Source organism: Micromys minutus (genome assembly GCF_963924665.1).
Source record: "Micromys minutus genome assembly, chromosome: 3".
Classification (NCBI taxonomy): domain Eukaryota; kingdom Metazoa; phylum Chordata; class Mammalia; order Rodentia; family Muridae; genus Micromys; species Micromys minutus.
In genome coordinates, this window is record NC_137972.1 from 24,555,142 (window position 1) to 24,581,277 (window position 26,136).

General features: G+C 45.1%; 1 protein-coding gene across 1 annotated transcript; it reads right to left on the reverse strand.

Annotated features, from left to right (window-relative positions):
- Positions 1–4,407: 4,407 nt before the first annotated feature.
- On the reverse strand, positions 4,408–17,881 carry MFAP5 (microfibril associated protein 5). Its single transcript, XM_080914187.1, has 10 exons — positions 17,444–17,881; positions 16,786–16,845; positions 15,762–15,797; positions 12,260–12,292; positions 11,957–11,989; positions 11,142–11,177; positions 8,365–8,394; positions 7,116–7,203; positions 6,068–6,141; positions 4,408–4,700 (listed from the first exon to the last, which is right to left on the reverse strand). Exons 2-10 carry the CDS (start codon positions 16,841–16,843, stop codon positions 4,588–4,590), a joined length of 501 nt encoding a protein of 166 aa, XP_080770313.1. The 5' UTR covers positions 16,844–16,845; positions 17,444–17,881; the 3' UTR covers positions 4,408–4,587.
- Positions 17,882–26,136: the final 8,255 nt, after the last annotated feature.

The window sequence follows — 26,136 nt, forward strand, 5'->3', positions numbered from 1 at the left end:
CTTGAGTGCACACACATACACACAGAGAGAGAAAGTGTGGGGAACAGAAGAACACCAAGAAGTTAACAAAACACAGGGTCACACGGAAAGGAGAGAGAAGTGTGAAACAGAAGAAGGCTGCCAGAGAGCAAAGGAGCCACATCTGCAGGCAACTGTGGAATGTTACAGCAACCATAAAGCCATAAAGGAGAAAATAATGGAGAATGGAAACATTTGAGCAATACTGAGTCTCTGTCTTCAAAGTGCTACAAAGAACTTCGGTGACTGGTTTTTGTTTCTTTGGATTTTTTGTTTGTTTGTTTGTTTTGTTTTGCAAATACAAAGAAAAAGAAAAAGATCAAGTCAGGGGCTGGAGGTATCTGGTACTTGACTAGCATAGCTTTGATTACACACACACACACACACACACACACACACCGTCCCAGGAACAAAAAACTGGGCATGGTGACATGTGAATTAATTCCAGAATCTGGAGGGTAAAGGCAGCCATGAGACCTTGTCTCCTCTCCCCACCTCAAAAGAACTCTGAGGTCACAGTCTGGTCTTACACAGCAAGTCTCAGCCTAGCAAGACTACACAGTGAGGTGCTGTTCCAAATACATCAAAAAGTTAAAGTAATGACCAGACCAAACCCAAATCCACTTTATTCTGGGAAGTTTGATAAAAAACGTATTTATTTAACTGCTTACTTTATAGTAGACAAAATACTGGGGTGGATGAGTGGATAGGCATTGGTGTGTGTGTGCTGAATTCTGGAAGAGACCACGCCCTTCAAAGATATTTCCAAGATCCCAGGAACAAAGTAAATTTCCAATGTCTTCTAGACTAAACATTACGTTCTGGCACTTTATTATTTTGAATTACACACATCTGTGGAGTGTAACAGGGTAATTGACTCAGATGTCCATTGTACAGTGTGCACCAAAGCAGTCGGCACAGCCCTCTCCTTAAACAAGTTTTTAAAAGGTTCCACCAAAGTGTATATACGTCTACGAAATACATGTGATATTTACATGTACTTTTACAAACTTCATTTATTTGTTGTGTGTGTGCATGCACACATATGCAACCCAGTGGAGATCAGAATATAACTTGAGAGAGCCAATTCTCTCTTTCTGGTATGTGGGCTCTGGGGATTGAACTCAGGTCTTCAGGCTTGGCAACAAGCTCCCTGACTGGTTAAGCCATCTTACTGGCCCACATATGATATTTCAATACATGCCTATGGTATGCAGTGGTCAAACCAGAATAATGTCTGGTATCATCACTTTGTATTTAGAAGCTTTATGAAACAATTCTTATTTTAAAGAATTATTTTATTTATGTGTATATGCTTGTGTAAGAGTGTGCCAAGTATGTACGGGTGCCCGTGGAGGCCAGAAAGGGCTGGGAACTGAACTCAGAGGGGAATAGGTGTCATTGACCCCGATTTTATTTGTTTTCTTCCTTTCTTCCTTCCTTCCTTCCTTCCTTTCTTTCTTTCTAAAAGAAGATTTATTTATTACATCCATATGAGTACACTGTAGCTGTTTTCAGCCACACCAGCAGAGGGCACCAGATCCCATTCCAGATGGCTGTGACCCACCATGTGGTTGCTGGGATTTGAACTCAGGGCCTCTGGAAAAGCAGTCAGTGCTCTTAACCACTGAGCCATCTCTCCAGCCCTTATTTGTTTTCTTATTTTATGTATATAAACATTCGCCTGTATACCATGTGAGAGACCGGTGCGTGTAGATGTCTGAAGAGGATGCTGGGTCGCTTAGAACTAGAATTACAGATGGCTGTGAGCCACCATGGAAATCGGATCCTGAGAACTGAACCTGGAGCCTTAGGAAGAGCAGCCAATGCTCTAAGCCACTGAGTATCCTCTCCAGCCCCAGGTTTCCCCATTGTGGCTGCAATATCCATTTTATCTATTTATCTATATCCCGGTGTATTTAACTCTGGGGGACAGAGTATGAGCTTTGGGGGGTTTTCAAGCTTTTTTCTCTAATCAGCTCTGCATATTCAGTAATTCAGTAAACTAAATTGCTTCTTCATAGCAAGAGTCTGACCCTTAGCTACTTTTCTCAGCATTATAGGACTCCAACTCCTGGAATCATCATTGCCCAGTTCTCATTGGAATTTCATTTCCTGAGCTGGAGAGATGGCTCAGCGGTTAAGGGCACTGACTGCTCTCCCAAAGGTCCTGAGTTCAAGTCCCAGCAACCACATGGTGGGTCACAACCATCTGTAATGAGATCTGATGCCCTCGTCTGGTGTGTCTGAAGACAGCTACGGTGTACTTATATATAATAAATAAATAATTCTTTTAAAAAAAGAATTCCATTGGCTTTTACAGAAAATGTTTGAATTTTTCAGACAACAGCATTTATGATATATATAATTAGTCACTTATTTAAGATGGGGGTGGGGTATGCCCAGTGGTAGAGGTTGTGCCTAAGCAGGCTATGGGCTTGGTCTTAGTGCCAGCAGGAAATGGGTCGGGAGGGGGGTATTTTGTTCTAGTATGATTGTGGACTGTTTTCAATATCTTAGAACAGACATGATTACCGTGGTTTGCACTGCATCTATGTCTAGGCTTCTAGAAATGTAAAATAATGTGTTTATATCCAGAGAGCCACAGAATCAAAACATGACACTAACGGACATTTAAATTGTTTGTATTAAAGGTAAGGATGTCAGTCCGGGATCTGAAGGAGAAGAAGTGTTATCTGAGGTGTCTATAAAGTAAGGATCAGCACGAGTTCTGGAGCTAGGTGTGGTAGCACACACCTGTAATCCCAGCAGGTGCTGAGGCAGGGGCACTGCTCAAAGCCGCGCTGCTCTGCTTAGTGAGTTCCATGGCGGTCAGGCAGGGATACATGAGCAAGATCCCGTCTCAAGTAAAATAAAATAAAACCAGCAACAATAAAGAATTGTGCTGTTTGGGCATGGTGTTTCTGGCACCTGTCCATTTTAAATGTCCAGTAAGCAGTCTGCCAATGTGTTAAGGTGTCGGCTAGGTGGGCTTTTGTTTGGACCTCAAGCCCGGGTATTCTAGGAGCCATTTGCACAGATAAACCAGGTGAGGAGAGACCACGAAGGAAGTCTTGACTCCCACAAAGCCCCTGAAGGCCAGGGTGTCACATTAGCATGTGTGGTGGCTTTGTGGAGGTGAGCTGGCCCATGTGCTGCCAGAAATGGATGAAGAGATGAGACGCACTGTCCTTCACTAAACTGCCCATTAGACAACTTGCCCAAGAGATTATACTGGAAATTATGGGCCAAGTTTCATACCTGATATAGCCTTCTCATTTCTGCCCCAGACTCTGAGTTTAGCAAGGGACAGCATTTGGGGTCTTTCTGGATTGCCAGGTACGTCTATAATACTTGGTTCTGTTGGGACTAAAAAAAAAAAAAAAAAAAAAAAAAATTGCCTGTGACCTTTCTGCTTTTTTAAAAGGTGACTTATTTTTATGTGTATTTTCCACATGTCTGTGTGTGTGTGCCATATTCACACAGTGCCCACAGATGCCAGAAAACATTTCAGGTCCCTTGGGACTAGACTAGATTGCAAACCACCTTGTGGGTATTGGCTGGGAACTGAACCCAGGTCCTGTGGAAGAACATCCAGTGTTCTTAACCATTGAGCCACCTCTCCTGCTCCACCCGAGTCAAGACTTGCTGGGCAAACTTTAGGACAAGCCACACAGAATGTCAAAAGTGATACAGAAGCAAATGTAAATGATGAGGAGCTAATCCAGGAAACTTCTAGAAGGTCTGTAGCTAGCCAAAACTGATAAGGGGAGCCTCTTGCAAGTTCCTGTCTGTCCCTTCCATATTTAATAACTAAAATTATTAGAATATAGGGGTGTAGATTGGTGATAGAGTATTGATAGTATGTCTGAGACCCTGAGCTCAATTCATAGTACTATTAAAACAAAACAAAACAAAAAAACACAAAACAAAACAAAAACAGGGGCTGGAGAGATGGCTCAGTGGTTAAGAGCACTGGCTGCTCTTCCAGAGGTCCTGAGTTCAATTCCCACTGACCCACAGGTGGCTCACAGCCATCTGTAATGGGATCTGATGCCCTCTTCTGGGGTGTCTGAAGACAGCTATAATCAATCAATCAATCAATCATTAAAAAAAAAAGGAAAAAATCCCAAAGAATATTAACCTAAAGTTTTTTTTTTCTTTTATGAGATTAGGGGTCTCACACAGCCCATACTGCCCCCAAACTTGATGTGTCCAAAGATGGACTTGAAGTTGTGGTCTTCCTGCACTTCCATGCTGTTTTATACCATCAAACCATCCCTCCTGTTGGGGCTGAATGGAGTGTTTGTATCTAAGTCAAGTGGTCATCCTTTGTCCACCTTGTCTGTAAGACCAGAAATCAGCAAACCCGTGCAACAATGTAGACAATGTATTACAATGTTACAAATGAGTCAAATGTTGCCAGTTCCCGGGAAAATTACAGAGTTAGGTAGGGACATTGCAAAGGGCTTAGTTTAAAAATACATGTCTATGGGACAGATGGCAGTGGTTGGAGTAGAAGGAATTTCTGATTCCTTCATCCACACTTTCTTCACTCTTCCTTGGTGATCACAGACCATCGGGTCTCTGCAAATTCATATTTTCACAGGGAGGAAGTCGGAAGTAGTTGGAGCGACGGAGTCGCCTTGGAGGCAGGCCTGCCATCTGCCGGCAAAGCTCATCTAGAGGAAAACCAGAGCATTATTGGAAGATGCTGGACAGTAACAAAGGCTCTTATTTTAAGGGAAGGAGAAGATGATTCAGTGTGGATTCTAATAAAAACGAAGGAGGAAAAGATGGGGGTAAAGACCTCAGTGTTGTCCCTGGCTGGGTAGTTGGTCACTTTCTAGAAAGTGTCTAACCTTCTCTAACCTTCTCTAACCTTCTCTTAGTCTCTCCCTTTCTGTAAACAGCCACTTAGCCTGCATTTGGGTGTTTACAACAGCTAACTGCAGTAAATCCCCCGAGGTATCTGAAAGTGCCTAGAGTCCCAAACACTCACAGTCAGCGGCAAGGTGCTTCCCTCGCAGGTGGCTCGCACAGAGCCAATGTGGGAAAGCAGCAAGTTTCCTTCTGCGAAGTCAACTACAGCTCTTACTCATGAACCCAATGCAAAGCTGGGGGCTGAGTCAAAGGTGCCCCCGTCTGTGGTGCTGACTCCAACCACAGCAACACTCGGGGCTGTCCATGGGGAAGGTGAGAAGAATGTTTGTTCCCACTGTGCATGGTCTACAGCCACACACTTTGGAGCCTTGAAAACTATTCTTTTAACATCTTCCCACTCTTCTGTACTGCAGAGGTTTGATAATAGCACTGTAGATGGAATTTCCAGAGTCGGTGGGATATTTATAACGTAGCCACTCTGTAAGCATCCTACCTGGTTCTTACAGATTCTGTCTAAACTCTATTGTTTTCAAACATGTGTGTGTGTGTGTGTGTGTGTGTGTGTGTGTGTGTGTGTGTGTTCTTTGTAGAGCGTATGACTGATGGTCAGCACGGCCATTGAGTTTATTATTTGTACTGATTGCTGGGCTACTCCCCAGAACTTCCAAAAGGTGATTTAAAACAGCCGGAGATGGGCTGGAGAGGTGGCTCAGCAGTTAAGAGCACAGGCTGCTCTTGCAGAAGAAAGAGCCAGATTCCTAGCATCCACATGATGGCTCACAACCATCTGTGACAGCAGTTCCAGGGTCTTTAATACCTTCCTCTGACCCCCATGGGTGTATGCACATGGGTACATACATATATATATGAGCAAAACACTCATACGCAAAAGACTTCTTAAAATCTAAAAACCAAAGTTTTAAAAACACCTTGAGCTGCAGGAAATTCTCACTGTGGGAGAGTTGGGAGTTGCATCTAGGTGGAGAGGGATTTAGGGGTATCTAGCTAGGACACAGACAGTTTATCTAGTATGGCTTCCCATAGGGGCTGATGGAAGACAAGAGAGGTGCCAGCCCTTAGGAACCAGACCTCAGATCCAACAGCATCGTGCTCTATTTACCTGTCATACTGTCCCTGTGCACTGACCACCCAGACACCATCTTACCTTTCATAGCTTCGTGTTCTCTGCAGACGAGTCGGGAACAGATTTCATTATTGATGACGTACATGCGCCGTAAACTGCCGCAGTCCCGAGGTCATGGTTAAAGAAGGACATAGAGAAGGTGGTGAGATGATCTAGCAAAGGTGCCTCTTCAATCTTTACTCCCCACTGTCCCCCCTTTGTCTAGATTTTTCTTCCTCCTTTTTAAAGACTTATATATTTTTTTCTATTTATGCGCGCACTATAGCTGTCTTCATAGGATCCCATTACAGATGGTTGTGAGCCACCATGTGGTTTCTGGGATTTGAACTCAGGACCTCTGGAAGAGCAGTCAGTGCTCTTAACCGCTGAGCCATCTCTCCAGCCCCTAGATTTTTCTTTTTTTTTAAATGTATGTATTTATTTACTTAATTCAAATGTAGAAATGCTCTGTCTGCATGGACACCTGTAGGCCAGAAGAGGGCGCCAGACTCCATGACAGATGAGAGCCACCATGTGGTTGCTGGGAATTGCACTCGGGATCTCTGGAAGAGCAGTCAGTGCTCGGAACGGCTGAGCCACCTCTCCAGCCCCTAGATTGATTTTTTTCCCCTTAAGTATGTGAATTTAAAAAAAAAAAAAAAAAAAAAAAAACTTTCCCTCAGCAGAATGTAGGAGATACAAATGGTTTTAAGGATAAATACCAAACAAAAAGAGGTATTAATTACTCCTCTCAGTGGCATTTTGCACACTTCACATCTTAGCTCTAAGTTATTTTGTACTTCAGAGCTGAGCCTTTCTCTTCAGCTTTCAGTCAGCTTAGCTCGACACAGCGGCATCTCTCAAGTCTCTCTTCCTATAACCCTCACGTCCACAGGCGTCTATCAGACTGTTTTGTGGATACTTCAACCCAGACTCCAAGCTCTAGGCAGCGCCTTTGGGAACGGCTAAAAAGGTTACACTACCAACCTCTACCCCGGCAAAAACTGCCATTCTGTGGTGGATGTTCATTAAATAGATACAAGCATTACCCCCATGGAAGGTGCTCTCTGGACTTTCTGGGATCTCTTACCTAGTGAAGCAGGCCTGGTGCACACACTGTCTGACTGGCCGGTGGACAGAGTACAGTCGTGTACAAGCAAACTTCTCATCCCGGCACTCTGTTCAACACAAAATAACAGGCATGCCCACATGGGAATAGTACAGACATTGAAGAAGAAAGGTCTGGGTGAAGGGAGACAGAACGGAGGAAGATGGAGTTGTTTTTACAAGAACCAGTGTATTTTGGGGGGCATGTCCTTCTTGCTTGCCAAAAATGGAGAGGAAACTAACTCACATGACATTTAGGTAATTTCCTACCAGCAAGCAGAAGTAGGTAAAATAATCTTTGAGTAGTCATCTAGGAAAAAAAAATTAGTCTTTCTAGGACTATTCAGGCGTCAACATGAAACATGACAATGAAGTCTGATGCCCTCATTCTGAAGAAGGAGAATTCTCAGGCACAGCGCCCTTGCTCTGTTCTCAACCATAGCTGCAGGTCAGAATTACCAGCAAGTTACAAAAACCCATGTTAACCATCATTCCCACAGTAACATGGAGTCTGCGGTCAAACGGATTTATTTTCCAATTCATTAATCACCAAATAAAATCCAAAAGTAGTTTAGAGAGTGGGTGTTTGAGGACCAATCAATGGTGGCTGTTACTTTTCCCTGTGACTGTTAGGAAAAAGAGATAATTTATAAAAGAATGAAGTTGGATTTGGGGGAGGGAAGAGCCTAATAAGGCAAAGGCTCTATAAGAAGAAAAACTCAAGAAAATGCATGTATAAAAATAATCATAGGGCTGGAGAGATGGTTCTGCTGTTAACAGCACCGACTGCTCTTCCAGAGGTCCTGGGATCAATTCCCAGAACTCACGGGGCCACTCACATCTGTCTACAACTGTAGTCCCATGAGATCCACTGTCCTTTTCTGATGTACAGATGTACATGTAGACAAAACAGCCATAAACAAAAAAGCACAACAACAAATCTTAGAGACACAGACAGACACACGCACACACACACACACACACACACACATACACAAAAAGAGGGAGAGAGAGAATCTCATAGGGCTGGAGGGATGGAATAGTGGTTAAGAACACTGGCTTCTCCTCCAGAGGAGTCTACACCTGTTCACAGCACCCACACCAGTGTTCTAGCGAATCTGACACCATCTGCTGGTCTCCAGAAGTACTGCATGCATGTGGTACACAGACGCACTCAGACAAATCACCCCCACACATAAAATAAATGAGTAAATACATTAAAAATAACATACCTGCAGTAGTATTTTTGTCACCAGCTGAGGCTGGAAGGCAGACATTTTATTAAGTTATTAACAATTCTACAAGTTATCACCTCTGTAACTAACATATGGTTCAGGATCCTCGGAAATAAGGAACAAAGGAACTGAGGACTCAGAAACTTCTAGAAGCTATCAAACTGATTTCAGCCGCACACAACAAAGACACTGAAGAATTGAGATGGAATCCTGGCTTTCACCTTTCTCTAGTCCTGAGCTGAGGAATCTGTTGCATTGAAAGCATCATTAGGAAGGCTGGAGAGATGGCCCAGTGGTTAAGAGCACACTGACTGCTCTTCCAGAGGTCCTGAGTTCAATTCCCAGCAACCACATGGTGCCTTACAACCATCTGTAATGGGATCTGATGCTCTCTTCTGGTGTGTCTGAAGACAGCTACAGTGTACTTATATATAATAAATAATTTTTAAAGTGTCATTAGTGAAAAGAAATCACAGTGGTGCATGCCTAAATTTAACTCCAGCACCCAGAGGCAGAGATGGATGGATCTCTATGACTTAAAGGCCAGTTTGGTCTTTACAGAGCTTCAGGACAGCCTGTAAGAACCTGCCTCAATAAAACAAAACAAATTCAGACTTTTTTAAAAAAAGATATGGGAGGTCTCCCTGTGTGTCCCAAATCCCTGATTCCCCTGCCTCAGCCTCTCAGGCGGCTGGGATTACACACAGGCACCACTATACTCAGCAGTAAGTGAAAACTATTAGAAATACAAGGCGAAGGGTCTAGTACCCAGAAAACCTGCTCCTAGAGATGAGCAGAGAAGACCGGTGTTCTGTTGGAGCTTTTCCCCCCAGACAAGGATTCTTCTCCCTGAGAGGAGGTACGGAATCACCACCTCTTTGGTGAGAGGTTTCGGGTAAAGAATAGGAGGGCCTAGGCTCATAGCCCAAACTGACCCGAGGTGTAGGTTTGATGCGTGCTTACTTTACAGGAAGGAGTTAAGGCAGCAAAGACTCATAGCATCGGGAGAGTCCTCTGGAGAGCCGTTAATAGGAAGAAGAGCAGGGAGTGGCCAGATAACCTCGTCCATAACATTTGAAAAAAATTTATTTGAAAAAAAAATTATTAAAAATTTTTATTTTTATATTTTTATATTTTTATAAAATTTTATATTTTATAAAAAATTATTAAAAAATTATTTGAAAAAAAAAAGCAAACTTTGTTTTTATTGTATGTGTATGGGCGCTCTGCCTGCGTGTGTGGCTATATAAGTCATGTGTGCGATGCCTGAGGAGGCCAGCAGAGAGCACTGCCCCCAGCCCCACCCCCAGGCCTAGAGTTAGAGATGGTTGTGACCTACTATGTGCATGCTGAGACTGGAACCCAGGTCCCTCTGAAAGCGATCTCAATCACTGAGCCATCCCTCCAGCCCCTAATGTAAGTTTTCATACACCTATGCTGAGTAAGTCCCAATCCTGTGTTTCTAATTTGAACCGCATTCCTGAAGCTCAGAATGCACAGGTCTAACCGGTATCTTGTATGGGTTATTGCCCCCTTTGGATTCTTCTAATTCAACAAACCATTACCAGCCGGGGTTATTCTTCAGTTGAATGGCATCAGCAGAGTCACCCAGCATGGCTGGAAACTGGCTGTCGTCACAGTCCCTCAACCACATAGCCGACATCTCACTCCCTTTTCCGTGGCCTCTGCTCAGGTCATCCTTTTCTATGACAACTGCTTCTGAGATCCTGGTGGCTTGTGGTTAAATCCCTCGGCTTTCTGACCCCACAAGTGGGGAGCAGAAGTGGCCTGGGGTAATGGAAGTGAGGGCAGAGAACTATCTTTCCTGTGCTCAAAACTGATTTAAAGCTTCCCTTATGGAAGATCCCCTTTCAGGCTTCCATTCCCACCTTAAACTCGCTCACTGTTGCCTCTTCCTGTAAGGGAGTCCCCTCCTACCCATGTGATTGGCTCTCCTACTTGTCTTTCAAGAAAAACATCCAGTCAGTGGAACCCTGAGGCATACTCAAGAACACTTCCTGTCTCCTACAGCTTCCCTTTTCTGACCCCGACAGGTCCCATTTTGTGGAGCCATGGAACCGCACAGATTCTGATGTCTATTGGACAGAAGATACCCGGTGGAAGAAATTCACTTTTGTTCGCTTCTAAATTTACGACACATGGCAGCTGGCTTTTAAAAACCTCTTTGTTAAAAGCATCCTAGGAAGCTGAGTATGGTGGTGCACACCTTTAACCCCAGCATCCAAGAGGCAGAGGCAGGTGGATCTCTGTGAATCTGAAGTCAACCTGGTCTACGGAGTGAGTTTCAGGCCAACCAGGGCTACAGAGAAACACCTTTCCCAAAAGAAAACAAAAGGCGATAACCGCCAAATATCACCTAGGAACAGAGGTGCAGTTCAGTGTGGGGCGCTTGCTTAGCGTGCTCAAAGTCCAGCTCCATCCTTAGGAACAGCAACAAGAAATCTAGCCTCTGTCTCCTTTCCTTCCTTCCTATTTCTTGTTCTCTTAAAAAGCCCAGTGTCCTCCGTCTGCTTTTCTCTTCACTCTGGTGAGTCTTGGAAACCTGGAAAGATCTCGTTTCAGCCTTTTGTATGCCAAACTACACACTTCCTGCTTGCCAGGGTTCAAAACGGCCATGGATTTGAAAGAAGCGGCTGGAAGCACGTGTTATGCAAACTGTAGTTCTGTTTAAGATGCTCCAGCAGCTGCCTTGCATTCCATACGGGCTCTGGGGAAAGCCCAGAATGGCCCTGGGACCCCAGATCTGAACTCACCCAGGTCGTCTGTGGAAGGTGTGATATCAGCCAGAGCTGAAAAGGCACAAAACAGTACGGTGTGAGGGGGGCCTTGAATTGCAAGGGAAAGGTGGGGCATCACGAGGGAGCATGGTGATATCTATCGGAGCGGGGCAAGGTATATGCACAGGGAAGGAGATTGTCTGGAGTAATTGGGAACATTTTTGAATGAATATTATTGCTCTTAAACTTATCTTTGGACAACTTTACTATATAGGTCTTTTTTATTTTTTATTTTTTTTAATGTGCATTGATGGTTTGCTCTCACACGTCTGACAGATTCCCTGGAACTGGAGTTACAGACAGTTGCAAGCTGCCTTTTGGGTGCTGGAAATTGAACCTAGATCCTCTAGAAGGACAGCCATTGTTCTAAACCACTGAGCCATCTGTCCAGCCCCATAAACTTATTTAGCCATTTTAGCTACTCGCCCACACTGTTCCCTCATTTTATTTTACATTAATTTGTTTATTCTGTGTATGTGTGTGCCCACACACATACACAGGTGTGCATGCACATGTTATAACAACACATGTGTGTGGAGGTCAGAGAACAGTTTTTGGAAGTCTATTCTCTCCTTCTACCATGTAAATTAAGTTCCTTGGACGTCGGCAAGCACCTTCCCATGCCGAGCCACCTCCTCAGCCCTGCTCCCTCCTTTCAGATATCTAGCAAGCACTGATCCCACAACCATGTTTTTCCGGAGCTAGAAATACAGGATTAACTCAGGAGGTGGACTAAATCTCGTTACTATTCCGAGGTCACGCAGCTTTGTAAGAACTTTAGTAAGCATCACCTGTATCGTCTGTAGAAGGATCATTCACCAGATCTGCAGAGACACAAAAGAGAAGGGGAAGGAAGAGTTGGGGTTAGAGCCGCAGGATATGGGGCTGATTAGCTAAATGAGAGGACTGGAGACAAGGCATGTGGACTCAGACATGCAAGGACTATCCCTGAGAGAAACGGAGGGGATAGGAAGGCTGGGCACACTTGGACTGATGGTGGCCACTAAGAAAGACCTCTTCTCTAGACAGATGTCACCCTCAACCCTTTCCATCCCCGTGGTAGTAAGTAAACGCCGCAAAGCAGGCTGACTTACTAGGGTCATCTGTGAACGTCTCAGGCACATCATCTGAAAAAGACGGAACAGTTATTCTGGGCACCCCACCCTTCCCCTGCCGATGAGAGGAACTGTCTAGCACAGCACCCAGTGCTCAGCTCTAAACATCTGCTGGCTGCTTTTCTTTGCCTGCATATCGTAACTGGAACAGGCTTCTAGTGCTGCCCAGCCTGGGAAATTTGCCTTTGCCAAGCTCCGCAGCAAGGATCCCGGGGGCCGCTTCAGCCTTTTCTTCAAGTCTGGAATATGCTTCGAGTCTCTGAATAAAGTGATCTATTCACAAATTAGTAAACAAGTAAATAAATAAAGTAAAATGAAAATTAAGTTAAACCATTAAACGCAAATGTCAAATGACTAAGTAATTGGTGACTTTTTTTTTTTTTTTTTTTTTTTTTGAAGCAGAGTCTCAGGTAGTCCAAGCTGGTCTGCAACTCATTATGTGGGGGGAAGTGACCTTTGAACTCCAAATCCTCAAGTCTCTGACTCCAAATTTTGGGATAACAAGCATGAGTCCTCACACCTGGTTATGTGTTGTTGGGGGATCAAATCTAGGGCTTTGCAGATTTGGTAACCACATTCCCAGCCAGGCTACAGTTCCAGCCCTGAAGTATCTACTTAATGCAAAATACCAACGGCATTATGATCACTTTTATTCGGAGACAGGGTCTTCTTGGAACCCAGAGCTCACCTGAAATTCAAAATCCTCCTGTCTGAGTCTCCCAGATGTTGGGATTATAAGTGTAAATTCACTTAGGTTTGGCTTACACTGTAGTGAAGTGTGTGTGTGTGTCTGTGGGCGCGCACTCGCGTGTGTTAAACTGGGGAGTAATCCAGAGATTCACACATGAGATTCACACATGCAAATTGCAGCTTCTAACGTGCTAATGTATGTATTTTAATGTGTCTGGCTCAAAAGTATATATTTTTATTATACAATGTGATCTTTTGATATACACATATAAAGTGAAATAATTACTGTAATCAAGTAGTCAGGTCAAGGTACTCGGCTCCTCACAGTTACCTTTTGTATATAACTTTTAAGTATAATAATATTTAAAATACTATACTCAGGAAATATTCCATTTATAGCTGTAGTTTAGAGTCAAAACCCACTTTTCCCCACTAGAGGTCAGCAAATTCATGTAATTTGCCTTGGCCTTTTTTTTTTTTTTTTTTTTTTTTGGCCCATTTTCTCAAGCTTCTAATTCTGCGTGAGATGTCCACCAACCCCCACTTTAGCAATAGTTTCTTTAGAAAATGTTTAATCCAGACATGGTGACACTCACCCAAGGATTGCACAGTAAAAAAATCTTTTTGTTTAGCTAATTAGTTTGGTTTGGTTTTTGAGATAGGGTAGCTCTATGTAGCTCTAGCTGTCCCAGAATTTACTATATAGACCAGGCAGGCCGACCTAGAACTCACAAAGATCCTCCTGCCTCTGCTATTATGAAAGGTGTGTGCCACCAAGCCTGGTGACATAATATTTTAGAAAGGCAAAAAGTTACAAGACTCCTGAAAGTAAAAACACGATTAAAGGTGGCAGTGTTTAGAGGCTGAAACTGAAAGGGCCCTGCTGTGCTACTCAGAGCCAATCAGTTTTTTCATAGCTGCTCAACACTTCAGAGCACTTCCTGGTGCAGAGGACTTTCCATTGGTCCAGGGGATCCATTGTTTTTTTTTTTTTTTTTTTGTTTTGTTTTTTTGTTTGTTTGTTTTGTTTTGACCTCTGTGGGCCTGAGGCACACCCTTAGTGCACAGACACTCAGACAAAGCATCTATACACACAAAATAAATAAATGTTTAAAAAAATTGTAGAAAGGGTTTGTTTATTTTAAATTTTCTCCTTTGTATGAGTGTTTTACCTGCTTGTGTGACTGTGCACCACACGTGTACCCTATGCTGAGGAGGCCAGGAGAAAGCTTTGGCTTCCCCCCTGCCCCGCCCCCCCAGAACTCACTCATCCCAGACTGGCCTTGAGCTCCCTATAACTCTTAGAGGCTGACCTGAATTACCACACTCAGCTTAGAACAGTTCTGATAAAAGGAGTCCCAATCTGTCTATTTCCAGAGGCTATTTGAAAAGTCACCGACTGGGATCATAAGTAGTGGCCCTTCAGAGGAAGTTGGCCTTCCTCGGGGTGGACCTCAACCCTTCTGGATCCAGCGTCAAGAGGCCACATTCCAGTCTAGTCACACATAGGAAAGCAGTGAGGTCTCAGCAGAGCAGTTGGGAGTGTGTGTGTGCTTGCTTGGGGGAGGGAACAGCAGGGCTGGCTCCCCAGGCCTCCATCAATCTCAGTTTAAAGAACTCTTTATGAACAACCATCTAGATGTTCTCATCAGGACTGGAAAGTTACACTGAAAAGGAACCTCAGGATAGCTGCACCAGAACTCTGCTAGAAAGTCACAACTCAGGAGGCACCAGATCCCATTACAGATGGTTGTAAGCCACCATGTGGTTGCTGGAGTTTGAACTCAGGATCTCTGGAAGAGCAGTCAGTGCTCTTAACCGCTGAGCTGTCTCTCCAGCCCCCTTTACTTTATCTCACTGCATAATCCTGGTCTTGTATTGAAACTCCCTATGTAGACCAGGCTAGCCTGGGACTCAATGATCTGCCTCCGTGGTAGGTATAGGGTTGTAGCTCAACTGTAGGCTCTTGCCTAATATGTAAAGACCTAGGTTCAGTTTTCAAGATTGCAGATAATAAATCAGGCATGGTGGCACATACCTTTAACCTCAGTGTTCTGGAGGCAGAGGCAGGAGAATCTCCGAGTTCGAGGCCAGCCTGGTCTACAGAGTGAGTTCCAGGACAGCCAGGGATACACAGAGAAACCCTGTATCCAAAAACAAAACAAAACAAAAACCCAAAAATCTCCAAATGAACAAACAAACAAAAAAAGATTGTAGATAATAATATAGTAATAATGTTTTCTGTGAGGACTGATTAATGTTGTCTTGAATGAGGTAAAAAGTGTGTAGAGGAAAAAGGAAAATGAACAGAGGAGAGTGAAAGGAAGAGGTTGGCACTGAGTGAAAAAGGAGACCAGGCTGATGAAAGGGGTGGTGGAATTGTGGGTACTACTGAAGTTGATTCCACTTCTCACACCTTGGAGGTGTAGCTCTCTGTCTTAGAACAGATTAAAGTCATGTGCCGCCACCGCCTGGCAAAATGTATAGCCCAGACTGGCCTCAAACCCATGATTTCCCTTCCTCTCCCTCCTTCAGCAAATCCTACCACCTTGTGCTGTGAGAATCGGCTCTAAAACAGATTCTTGTCAGTTTGAGGGTCTCATTATGTATCCCTGGCTGGCCTTGAATTTGATCTGCTTGCCTCTACTCCCTGAGTGCTGGGATTAAGGCATGTGTCATCTTGCCTGGCCCTAGAACAGATTTATATTTATATTATATTATTTCAATTTATATTATTCTATGTCATTCTGATAAGAACCCCAACTGAACTCATAAGAAAGACTTCACCTACCTCCTCGTTGACCACTGACCCCTAGGGGTAGCCAGTCTGTCAAAAAGAAAGAAAATGGACATAACTCCAGTTTTCCCCACCATAACACTTTTATGAGATAAGCCAGAATACAATGGAGAAATTGTTCTGTGTTATCTTTGTGATGTGTCTGTCCCTTTATATTTTCACACAAGACCACGAGGCTACGCACAAAATTGATCAAGCATTCGAAACCACTCCAGAAAGACAAGTTATCGAGCGCATAGCTCACTGTTGCTCTGCCCTGACTCAGGACCCTCTCTTGCCTTCAATCCCAAGGGCTATGGTCCACAGCCCCTGAATCAGCTGCACCGCTGGGCAAGGCAGGAGAGGTGCATTGGGGGTCTGCATCTGGCAGAAAGAGGATGGGAAATACAATAGTGTTTCTTCAAAGTCCAAGACTGCTTTCTATGGCCAATCCTAAGATGGATTCTATGCCGCCTGTGAAGACTGCTCTCCCTGTGTTTGTAGGTATAGCATATACTTCCCTCGTGTATGTAAATATTTTTGTGTGTCTGCCAGCGCAAGTGTTAGGTGGTCTTTTTCTCAAGGGTTTTAAGGTGGTCCCGTTTCCTAATAAGTAGTCTCTCTATGTGTGTGTAACTTGTTCCTCTGGTATTTGCTGAGTCATATTATCGATATGCAACTCTCTTTTAGGGATTAATAAGTGCTTGTATTGTAATTTCACATTATCTTAACCACCCTCAAGTCTCAGCACCTCCCCCACCATCCAACCCATAGCCCTATGCCACACCCTTCACTTTCAGTCCCCTCATCTAACCCATAGCCCCATTGCCAGGCCCCTTCTCTCTTAGCCCCACCCCATCTAACCCATAGCCCCATGCCACGCCCCTATTCTCTTAGCCCCACCCCCATCTAACCCATAGCCCCCATGCCACGCCCCTATTCTCTTAACCCCACCCCCATCTAACCCATAGCCCCAGGGACATGGAGAACTAAGAATCTGATGCGTTAGGGAGAAAAGAATGAAGACGGAGAGACCCACCAGAGGAGATGCTGAGTGCCATGGCTAGCAGCAAGGCCTTCTGCCCAAAGAACAGCATACCTAGGAGAGGGGTGGGGGTGGGGGAGAAGCAGAGATCGTGCTGAGAAATGGCAACTTCTCACTTCTGGGGAAAAAAAAAATGTCTTGCATCCCCATCTCTCTTTTTCTCCCCAGAAACCTTGATATCTCTTTACAAGCTCACACCCTTCCTTATCTCTCATCCAGCCTTCACATCCCTCTGACTGTCACTACCCTCATTCCACAGAGAATGCTTATTTATTTATTTATTTATTTTCTGAGTTGTTTAATTATGTTGCCCAGGCTGGCCTTGAACTCCTGGGCTCATTCCATTTCCCCGACCCTCCACAACTGCCATCCCACCTCCATCCCACCCTTGTCAACCCACTGTGTAGCTGGGAATGCAGGCCTGTGACAAGGAGGACCTTTGGTATTCTGACTAAGCTATCCTTGGCCCTGCCCCATAGCCTCTTACACTCCTAATAGCTAATCCGCCTTTTGTGTGTCTGTGCCTTTTCAAATATCATCTGCTCATCTTGGTGTTCCATGCGAGAAGGGGCTCAAGTCTAAGTCAGGGTCACTCTCCACCCCACAGGCACTCGCAGACATCCGCACCCATATAGTTTTACAAACAACTCACTGTCTACAGCGCTGCGCTCTGTCTGCCGTGGCCTCTGGCTGCTGAATGCGTCCGTCCCTCTCGGGCTTCTCCGCTGTTCCACTTGGGCTGGAGAATAAGATGATCACAGCCACACCCTTGGAAAGACTTCGAATTTGGCCTACTGAGACAATGGGGGGGGGGAGAGCAAGGAGGGAGGGAGGGGAGAGAGAGAAAGGAGAGAGAGAACAGACCAGACCAGAGGCGTAGAAAGCAGTGTTACAATGAGGTTGGAATGAAAAGGGAGATGGGAATTTGAAAGTCACTCACACCCTCATTCCAAAGGTTATGACCACACTGGAGGGGGAGCTCACTGCTTCCTCAAAGGGCCGGCCCAGGCCCACATCTGCCCTCCTTCCATCAGTCCACTTTCCCACCCAGTGCCAGGCCCCGATTGCCTTTCTTTCTCCAGTTCCTGTCTAACTCTCACCCCTGGCATGCTCCCCAAATCTCGCCAGACTCGGTTTCTCTCTCCCTGGCATTCTTCTCTACTTGAGTCTCATTTCTCATCCTTTCTTCTCTTCCCTTGATTTCCCTCTTCCCCCATCTCTGTCCCTCTGCCTTTGTTCTTCCCCTTTGCTATAGGATTGCCCAGGTTGGCCCAGCTGACTGCAAACTCCTGGTGCTGCCAGACTAAGGATGTGCTTGAATTTCTGATCCTCCTGCCTCCACCTCCCAGGAACGTACAGCTTTTCCTAGTTTGTAGAGTGCTGAAGATTAAACCCAGGGCTATATGCCTGCCAGACAAGCATCCCACTGAGATACATTCCCAGCCCCTGTTTTCCTGGCTGGCCTGGAACTGGTTATGTAGACCAGGCTAGCCTCCAACGGTGGTTATCCTGAGCCTTCCAAGTACTAGGATTATAGGCTTACACTACCGTATCTTTGGTCTTCATCTGTTTGATATTTTATATAGTACTTAATTTACAAGTTTCTCCTAGTACAACTTCACCTTTAAAATATTAAGAAAAAGAAAAGATGAAGAATATCCCTTTTTATATTTGAATCATCCTAACACTAAACATCATTTGAAAAAATAAAACAAAACCTTTCATTCTCCTTTAACTTGGAAAACAACAATGAGAAGACAGGTGAAAAGAAACAACTTCCTTTCATACAGGTGACATGAGGGCCTAAGTCACATTTCTTTTTAAATTTTTCTGAAGACAGCAGGGTGGTGGCACATGTCTGTAATCCCAGCACTTTGGAAGCAGAGGCAGGCGGATCTCTGAGTTCAAGGCTAGCCTCGTCTACAGAGTGAGTTCCCGGTCAGCCAGGGCTACACAGAGAAACCCTGACTCAAAAACAAAACAAAGGGGTGGGGGAGGCCTCTGGTGGAGCTGGAAAAGGTGGTAGCACTCAGGAGGCAGAGGCAGGACTGTCTGAGGCCAGCTTGGTCTGCTGTTGAGATTTAGTCTGTTGCTATGCGTTGGAATGCTAAATTCTGTACCAAAAGGTCTAGGCCTACAAGAGATTTCTCTTTTTTGTTTACAAGTTTTTGTTGGGCAAACCTCGTTAATTAATTTAAAACTATCGGATAAATAAAATTGGCTACAGCCAGTTATTGGAGGGATTACAAGTAGGTGGGGTTTGAGTTACCTGGCTGGGAGAAGAGAGGAGAGACCAGGAGGAGAAGGAGGAAGAAGGAGGAGAGGGAAAATAGACCCTGAGCACGTGGCCAGGAGAAACAGCAAGTTTTGGGGTACACCACTGGGGAGGTGAGGTAGCCAGGCCTACCTAGTTAGAAGACTAGATTAGGGATTACCACCCCTCCCCCCAGTAATCATCAAAGCCAAATAAAAGAACCATAGTCTGAATCTCATTTATTTGTAAGCTAGTAGAAGATATGTGTAAATTGGTTGTACTATTGTCTGCATAGGGAGCACCAGGACAGCCAGGACTGCATAGAGAGGCCTTGTCTACAAGCCTCAAAAAGCAAACAAATGCCCCTGTAGAAAAAAAGCAGCTTAAGATCTAATTAGGACGGATAAAAACATTGCTTACTACACTGCTGTCTCTGGTACCCTTCTCTCGATTATCATCTTGTTGTGGGCAGGCTCTTCTCTCCCTCTGCCATCTCTTGCTCTCTTCTTGCTCCCATCACCACATCATCCTCTTCACTCTCTCTGGAACATCCCTGAGCCTTCAGCATCCCACCTCACCCCACATCCCCTCAGCATAGGGAGGTCCATTTCTTCTCTGCCTTCAACGTCCCCCCGGGATAGGCAAGTCTGTTTCCCCTTCTGCCCTCTTGAAATCTTCGGCTGGTTGACTTCTCTCTGTTCAGGGGTTCTTTCTGCTCCTCTATGGTTTTGTTTTTGTCTTCTTTCTTTCTCTTTCTTTCTTCCTTCCTTTCTTTCTTCTTTCTTTTTCTTCTTTCTTTCTTCTTTCTTTCTTTCTTTTCTTTCTTTCTTTCTTTCCTTCCTTCCTTCCTTAAGATTTATTTCTTTATTTACATATGAGTACACTGTAGCTGTCTTCAGACACACCAGAAGAGGGCATCAGATCTCATTCCAGATGGTTGTGAGGCATCATGTGGTTTCTGGGAATTGAACTCGGGACCTCGGGAAGAGCAATCAGTGCTCTTAGACATCTCTCCGGCCCTTCCTTGGGGAAGGGTCTGCTTGGAGAGCTTCTCATTTTAGTTGCTTGCACCGACTCCTGTGAGTTTTGCCCTAGATTTGCTCAGTGTGTTCGTGATTAAAGTCATTGTGAGACCCTCTGTTCTTGCCTATGAATTTTATCATTTCTTCCAAAGGTACCCATGCTTCCACCAATTTGATCTGTTCTTTTAAAAATTCATGCCCTAACTAGTTGAAGTCTCCAAAATAGTATTCAGTTTGATGGCAAAGTTTGACTTCTAGAGCAGTCTTTTTTTTTTTTCTCATTATCTCCATTTGTAGCCATTGTGGCTGTTCGTACTTTATCACTCTCAAAGATCCTGTTTCCAAAAATACCAAAGCTTCACACACAAGGTTTCTCTCTGCATTCCTGGCTGTCCTGGAACTCACTCTAGACCAGGCTGGCCTTGAACTCAGAGATCTGCCTGTCTCTGCCTCCAGAGTTCTGGGATTAGTCTTATGCCACTGGCACTCAGATTTGTTTGTTTTTAAGATAGGGTGTCTAGCCAGGTAATGGTGATGGCACCAATGAAAGGAAAAGTCACGGAACACCAATGTTGTGAAAAGATGACGTCCCGGGTTTCCGCACCAATGTTAGGGGAAGGATGGGCATATGGCCCATGGAGGTGCGGGCGAGGCCTGGATTCAGGGAGATCCCTCTGGGGAGTCCATGTTGGGAATCCCTTCCCCCTAAGGGACCAGCCACACGACGGTATAGCACAAAATAGTTTATTCAGGTCATGGGAGAGTTAAGACGGTGGTAGAGGTAGGGGGGGAATAGAGGAGTAGAGGCAGGCCATAAGCACGTAGAAAGGGGGGGAAGGGAAAAGGAGGGGTAGGAGTGGGAGAGCAAAGATACAAGAGGCCAAGAGGAGAGAGAGGAGGGGGCAAGCAGCCCCTTTTATAGTGTCAGGTCACTGGGGCGGAGCATACCTGGCTACTGTGAGGTAATTAATGGGTAGGGTTTACAAAATCCCAACAACAAGCCCGAGGAGGCAAAAGCAGGCAGATCATGAGGACAGCTTGTCTAGATTGAGTTCCAGGACAGCCAGGGCTACACAGAGAAACACTGTCTCAAAAAACAAACAAAAGCTTATGTTGTCACTGTGTAGCCCTGGCTGGCCAGGAACACCTGCCTCGGCTTTCTGGAATGCCGGGACAAAGGAATGTTCTGCTCTACTCTACTCCAATGTCCAGTCTTTGTCACTTTCTTGGCTTTTCCCATTGTAATATCTACTTATTCTCACATCCAAGAGTGAAGACATCACTTGAGATCTGCCCAAGAGACTGAGTGCTTTGGCTTATAAAACGTTGAGGCATTTACAAGTTTCCAAATCCTTTTCAAATATGGAGGAGCTCTGCAAGAGAAGGTGGCAGCTAATCCTGTCTTTGGTTTTGTGTTTTGTTTTGTTATTTTGATATCGTTTGTTTTGAGAGAGTCTCACTATTGTAACTCTGCTAGCCCAAAACTCCATACCTAGACTGACTCACAGAGATCTATCTGCCCCTGTTTTTTTGGTTTTGTTTATGCTTGTGTTATAAATCTTGGGTTTTGGAATGTCAATGACAAAAAAGTCACAGGAAACCTTCCAAAACTGAGAGGCAAGGTCACTCCCCCCCCCCCTTAGATCATATAACATGCAGACACCATTCTGTCTGACCCAGTCATTTGGATGAATTTATATTTGCTTTTTGTGCTGGCCAAATTTATGTCAGCCCGATATCTGAATGAGTCATTTGGGAAAGGGGACTGTCAACTGAGAAAATACTCCCAGAAGATCCACCACCAGGCCAGTGTATGTAGTACATTTTCTTAATTAGTCATAGATGTAGGAGGGTTCAGCTTGTTGAGGCTAATGAGGCCTCTGGGCTGGTGGTCCTCCTGGGTGCTATAAGAAAGCAGGTTGCCAGGCTGGAGAGATGGCTCAGTGGTTAAGAGCACTGACTGCTCTTCCAAAGGTCCTGAGTTCAAATCCCAGCAACCAGATGGTGGCTCACAACCATCTGTAATGGGATCTGATCCCCTCTTCTGGTATTTGAAGACAGCTATAGTGTACTTATATATAATAAATAAATTAAAAAAAGAAAAGCAGGGTGCCAGTAAGCAGCACTCCTCTGTGGCTTCTGCTCCTCTTGAGGCTCTGACCTTGCTTGAGCACCTGCCACGCCTTCCTTCAATGGTGGACTATTTGTAACCTGGAATAAACAGTTTCCTCTCCCAGTTGCTTTTGGCAACTTTGTTTCATCAGGGCAATAGAAACCTTGACTAAAACACTCCTGTCATCAAGAAAGTTCTTACTTAAGCACACATGGATAAACTTGATGCACTGGCTGGCTTTGTGTGTCAACTTGAAACAATCAAGAGCCATCAAAGAGGAAGGAGCCTCAGTTGAGGAAATGCCTTCCTGAGATCCAGCTGTAGGGCATTTTTTCAATTAGTGATTGATGGGGGAGGGTCCAGCCTATTCTGTGTAGTGTTATTCCTGGGCTGGTAGACCTGGGATCTATAAGAAAGCAGGCTGAGCAAATGAAGGGAAGCAAGCCAGTAAGCAGCACCCCTCCATGGCCTCTGCATCAGCCCCTGCCTCCAGGTTCCAGCCCTGCTTGAGTTCCTCTCCTGACTTCCAATGATGGATTACTATCTGGAAGTCTTAGCCAAATAAACCCTTTTCTCCCCACCTTGCTGTTTGGTCATGGTGTGTCATCAGAGCAGTAGTAACCATAACTGAAAACCTTGATAACTCAGACTGCCAGAGAGTCAAGCCTAAGAGAGATGACAGTCCTGCACCTTGTGTCTATGCTTTGGACGTCCCTGATAAGCTAGTGAGCGGGTAAGTGGGAGAGCAGGGAGCAGAGTATTAGTGGACAGCCTAAAAGGAAGAAGGAACAAATAGGAAAGGGAGGGGAGGAGATGGGTGGGTCAGCCTAGATGGGAGGAAGGGAAAAAAAAACAGAAACAATCAGTAGAAAATGCTGACGGACTCCAAAAGCCCCCTCATTCCCCCCAAGGGAGTTAAGGAACCACCCAGATTTAGTGCCTCCAGCAAACCTACCTATTAGACCCAGTTCTTGCAGGCAGCCATGTCTTGCAGAGGCTGGACAACAGAAGTGATTCTGGTCTGGGGAAAGTCAGGAAGGAAGAGGTGAGGATGAGAAAGAACCAAGAGTGGATGCAAAGCTGATTTAAGGCATTGGGCAGAGCCCAGTGAGCAATCCTGTTTTCCCTTCAGACGGATGAGAAAGCTGAACCTAAGCCAATCATCTGGCGGAGACGGCGATGACCTCAATATGCTGGCCTACCCAGAGGCTATAGTTGGGGAGAACCTCCCCAGACAGTAGGAGGGGGTGCTGTCCCCAGGTCCCTGAAGGAAGTCTGAGGCGGGGGCAGTGAAAACTAGAACAAAATGTTCAGAACAAGGCTGTGAGAGAGGCTCCCAAAGAGGAGAGATAGGGGGCAAGGCAGAAAGAGGAGCTGAAACGGCCTCATGCTGTTTGGTGAACAGACCTTTGGGGATCCAGTCTGTGGGCTGGCGAGAGGGTAAGCACAAAGGGTGTGTGTGGGCATGTCTGAAGACCGACAGTAGATCTTAGGACCCAAATCCTGAAAGCACATAAACAACTCCTGAAAGTTGTTCTCTCCCATATATGCACACACTTCTGTGCTCCTGTATACACATGTACTTGCACACACCTACACACTCGAGCGCACACACACACATACACAATTAAAAAGAAAAACTAAGCTTCCTTTTGAGGTGGAGTCTTCATCACTATGTTACCCTGGGTGTCCTGGAACCATACTGAAATCCAGGCTGGCCTCAAGCCCATCAAGGCCCACCTTCCTCTGCCCAAAGGATTCTAGGATCAAAGCCCTGAGCCACCAGACCCAACTCTGAGGCATTATTAAAATCCATTTTGTCTTGAACCATGCCTTTGATCCTGGCACCTGATGAGGTGATGTAGGTGGATCTTGGAGGGTTTGAGGACATTGTGGTGTCCTCATACATCTGAAGAGAGTCCCAGACTAGGCTAGCCAGCACTACATAGTGTGACCCTACCTTAACAACAAAGCAAACAAAAGTCCAGTTTGTGCCTGTATTTCATAGCAGGACTCTGCCTCAGTTTAAAAAAAAGAAAAAGAAAACAAAATTATCAAAAATGTAAAAATCCAGTGTTAAGCTAGTTTCATTACTTCCTGGTAATCCCCTTTTTCTCATTTGCTTTTAAGGCCCAAGGTCTTATCTCCAGGTTAGGGGAGCATCAGGTCAATTGTTTTACCATTTTTACCAATTTATCATTTGATTACTTCAAGTCAGTTGCTATGTTTTGTCGTTGTTGTTTATTTCTATGGCTTTTTATTATGCTTTTTAGGATAATTTTGCCTCTCCTTTTTCCGAGCTGAGGACTAAACCCTTACTGGGCAAACAATCTGCCACTGAGCTAAATGCCTAACCCTTGGTTACCTAAAGTCAGAATTAGCAGCAATGGCCAGCAACAAGCAAATGCTTTCTGGGGAGTGTGTGTGTGTGTGTGTGTGTGTGTGTGTGTGTGTGTGTGAGAGAGAGAGAGAGAGAGAGAGAGAGAGAGAGAGAGAGAGGGAGGGAGGGAGGAGGGAGAGGGAGGGAGGGAGGGCGCGTGTGCATCACATGTGTGTGAGTACAGGTATGCTCATGACACAGGGTGAGTCTCCTTCCAGGGATCACTATCAGATCATGAGGCTCTCAACTGCTCCTACCCACTGAGTCACCTCACTGTGGAATGTCTCTTTCTCATCTTAAAACTCCACATTCCTAACTGAAGATAAAGCCACTTAGAAAGCTGAGCCAGAAGGATCACCATGAATTTAAAGTCAGCATGGGCTAAACCTACATTATATTACAGAGGTGATCTTGGTTCGGGTCATAGGCTTCCCAGTAGCATTTATGGTAGTGAGCACTAGGGGGCATTAGGATTCCCTAAGCTTTCGGGGTTTCTGGGAGTGGGAAGCAGGGGCGCTCTCTTTGATTTCCTTCTTAGCCAATACAACTATTGATTTATGGTAATAAACTACCAGGGTTTGGAGATGGGCTCTCATGTGGTGGGCATCTGGACCACATACCACCATCCACACACACAGACTCCCCGGCTAGCAAACCCTCCCTGCCCAGAAACAGAACCGGCTCCAGTGACTTGTCCGGCAGCCTGGCTTAGTGACTTAGAGGCTGGCTCACCTTGACAAGGCTGCTTCTCCGGGGCAACCGGCGTCTTCTTGCATCTGGAAATCTGAACAGACTGCAGGCTGCAGCGGGACCACATGCCTGCCAGTGTGCGGTTACAACTGGAATAAGCTTATTTGTTTGTTTGTTTGTTTTCTTTTGAGACTAATTTTAGGTTAGCCTGGCGCTGAGGACCCTCCTGCCTCAGCTTCCCAAGTGTGGCAGCTTCACGCTACCACACCCAGTATAAGCCTATATTGCTCTGAGGTTTTCTCTGGCCCCAGGGGAAGAAATCTTTGGACATCAGATCATCTTTCCATCCCACACTGGCTGGCTGGCGCGCAGTCTGGGAAAGAACATTTTCCAGTAAGAAGAACCCTCCATTGGAGGGACCCGTCAGTGTAACAACGGCTTAATAGGGGCAATGTCTACTGGAGTCGCTCAGGAAATGTTTCATTTAAAGAGAGTACCACGGAGGATGAGCGAAATGGAAAGAGAGAAAAAGAAGAGAGATGGGAGTTGCTCTGAAAGCTGGCCTTATTCATTTGTTTATTGGCCTATAAAGAATACACCCATTAGCAGAGGGTCACTGGGCAAATGTACAGAAACATTACTACATCCTATCCAGTGAATTAAATCCAGGGGCTAAATACACACCAAAAAAAATTTCCTTAAAAGGCAGGGAAAGACACAAGAATTATATGAGGCGGGGTGGAGGGAATGAAGAGGGAGTGGTGTGTGTCCAGCAATGAAGAAACAGCCAAATGCAAAATTAGAATTAGGTGCCAGCACGCATATGTCCTCAGAAAACCTGGGCTACAGACATTTTTTTGTTTGTCCATCAAAGCTCAGCCAAGGG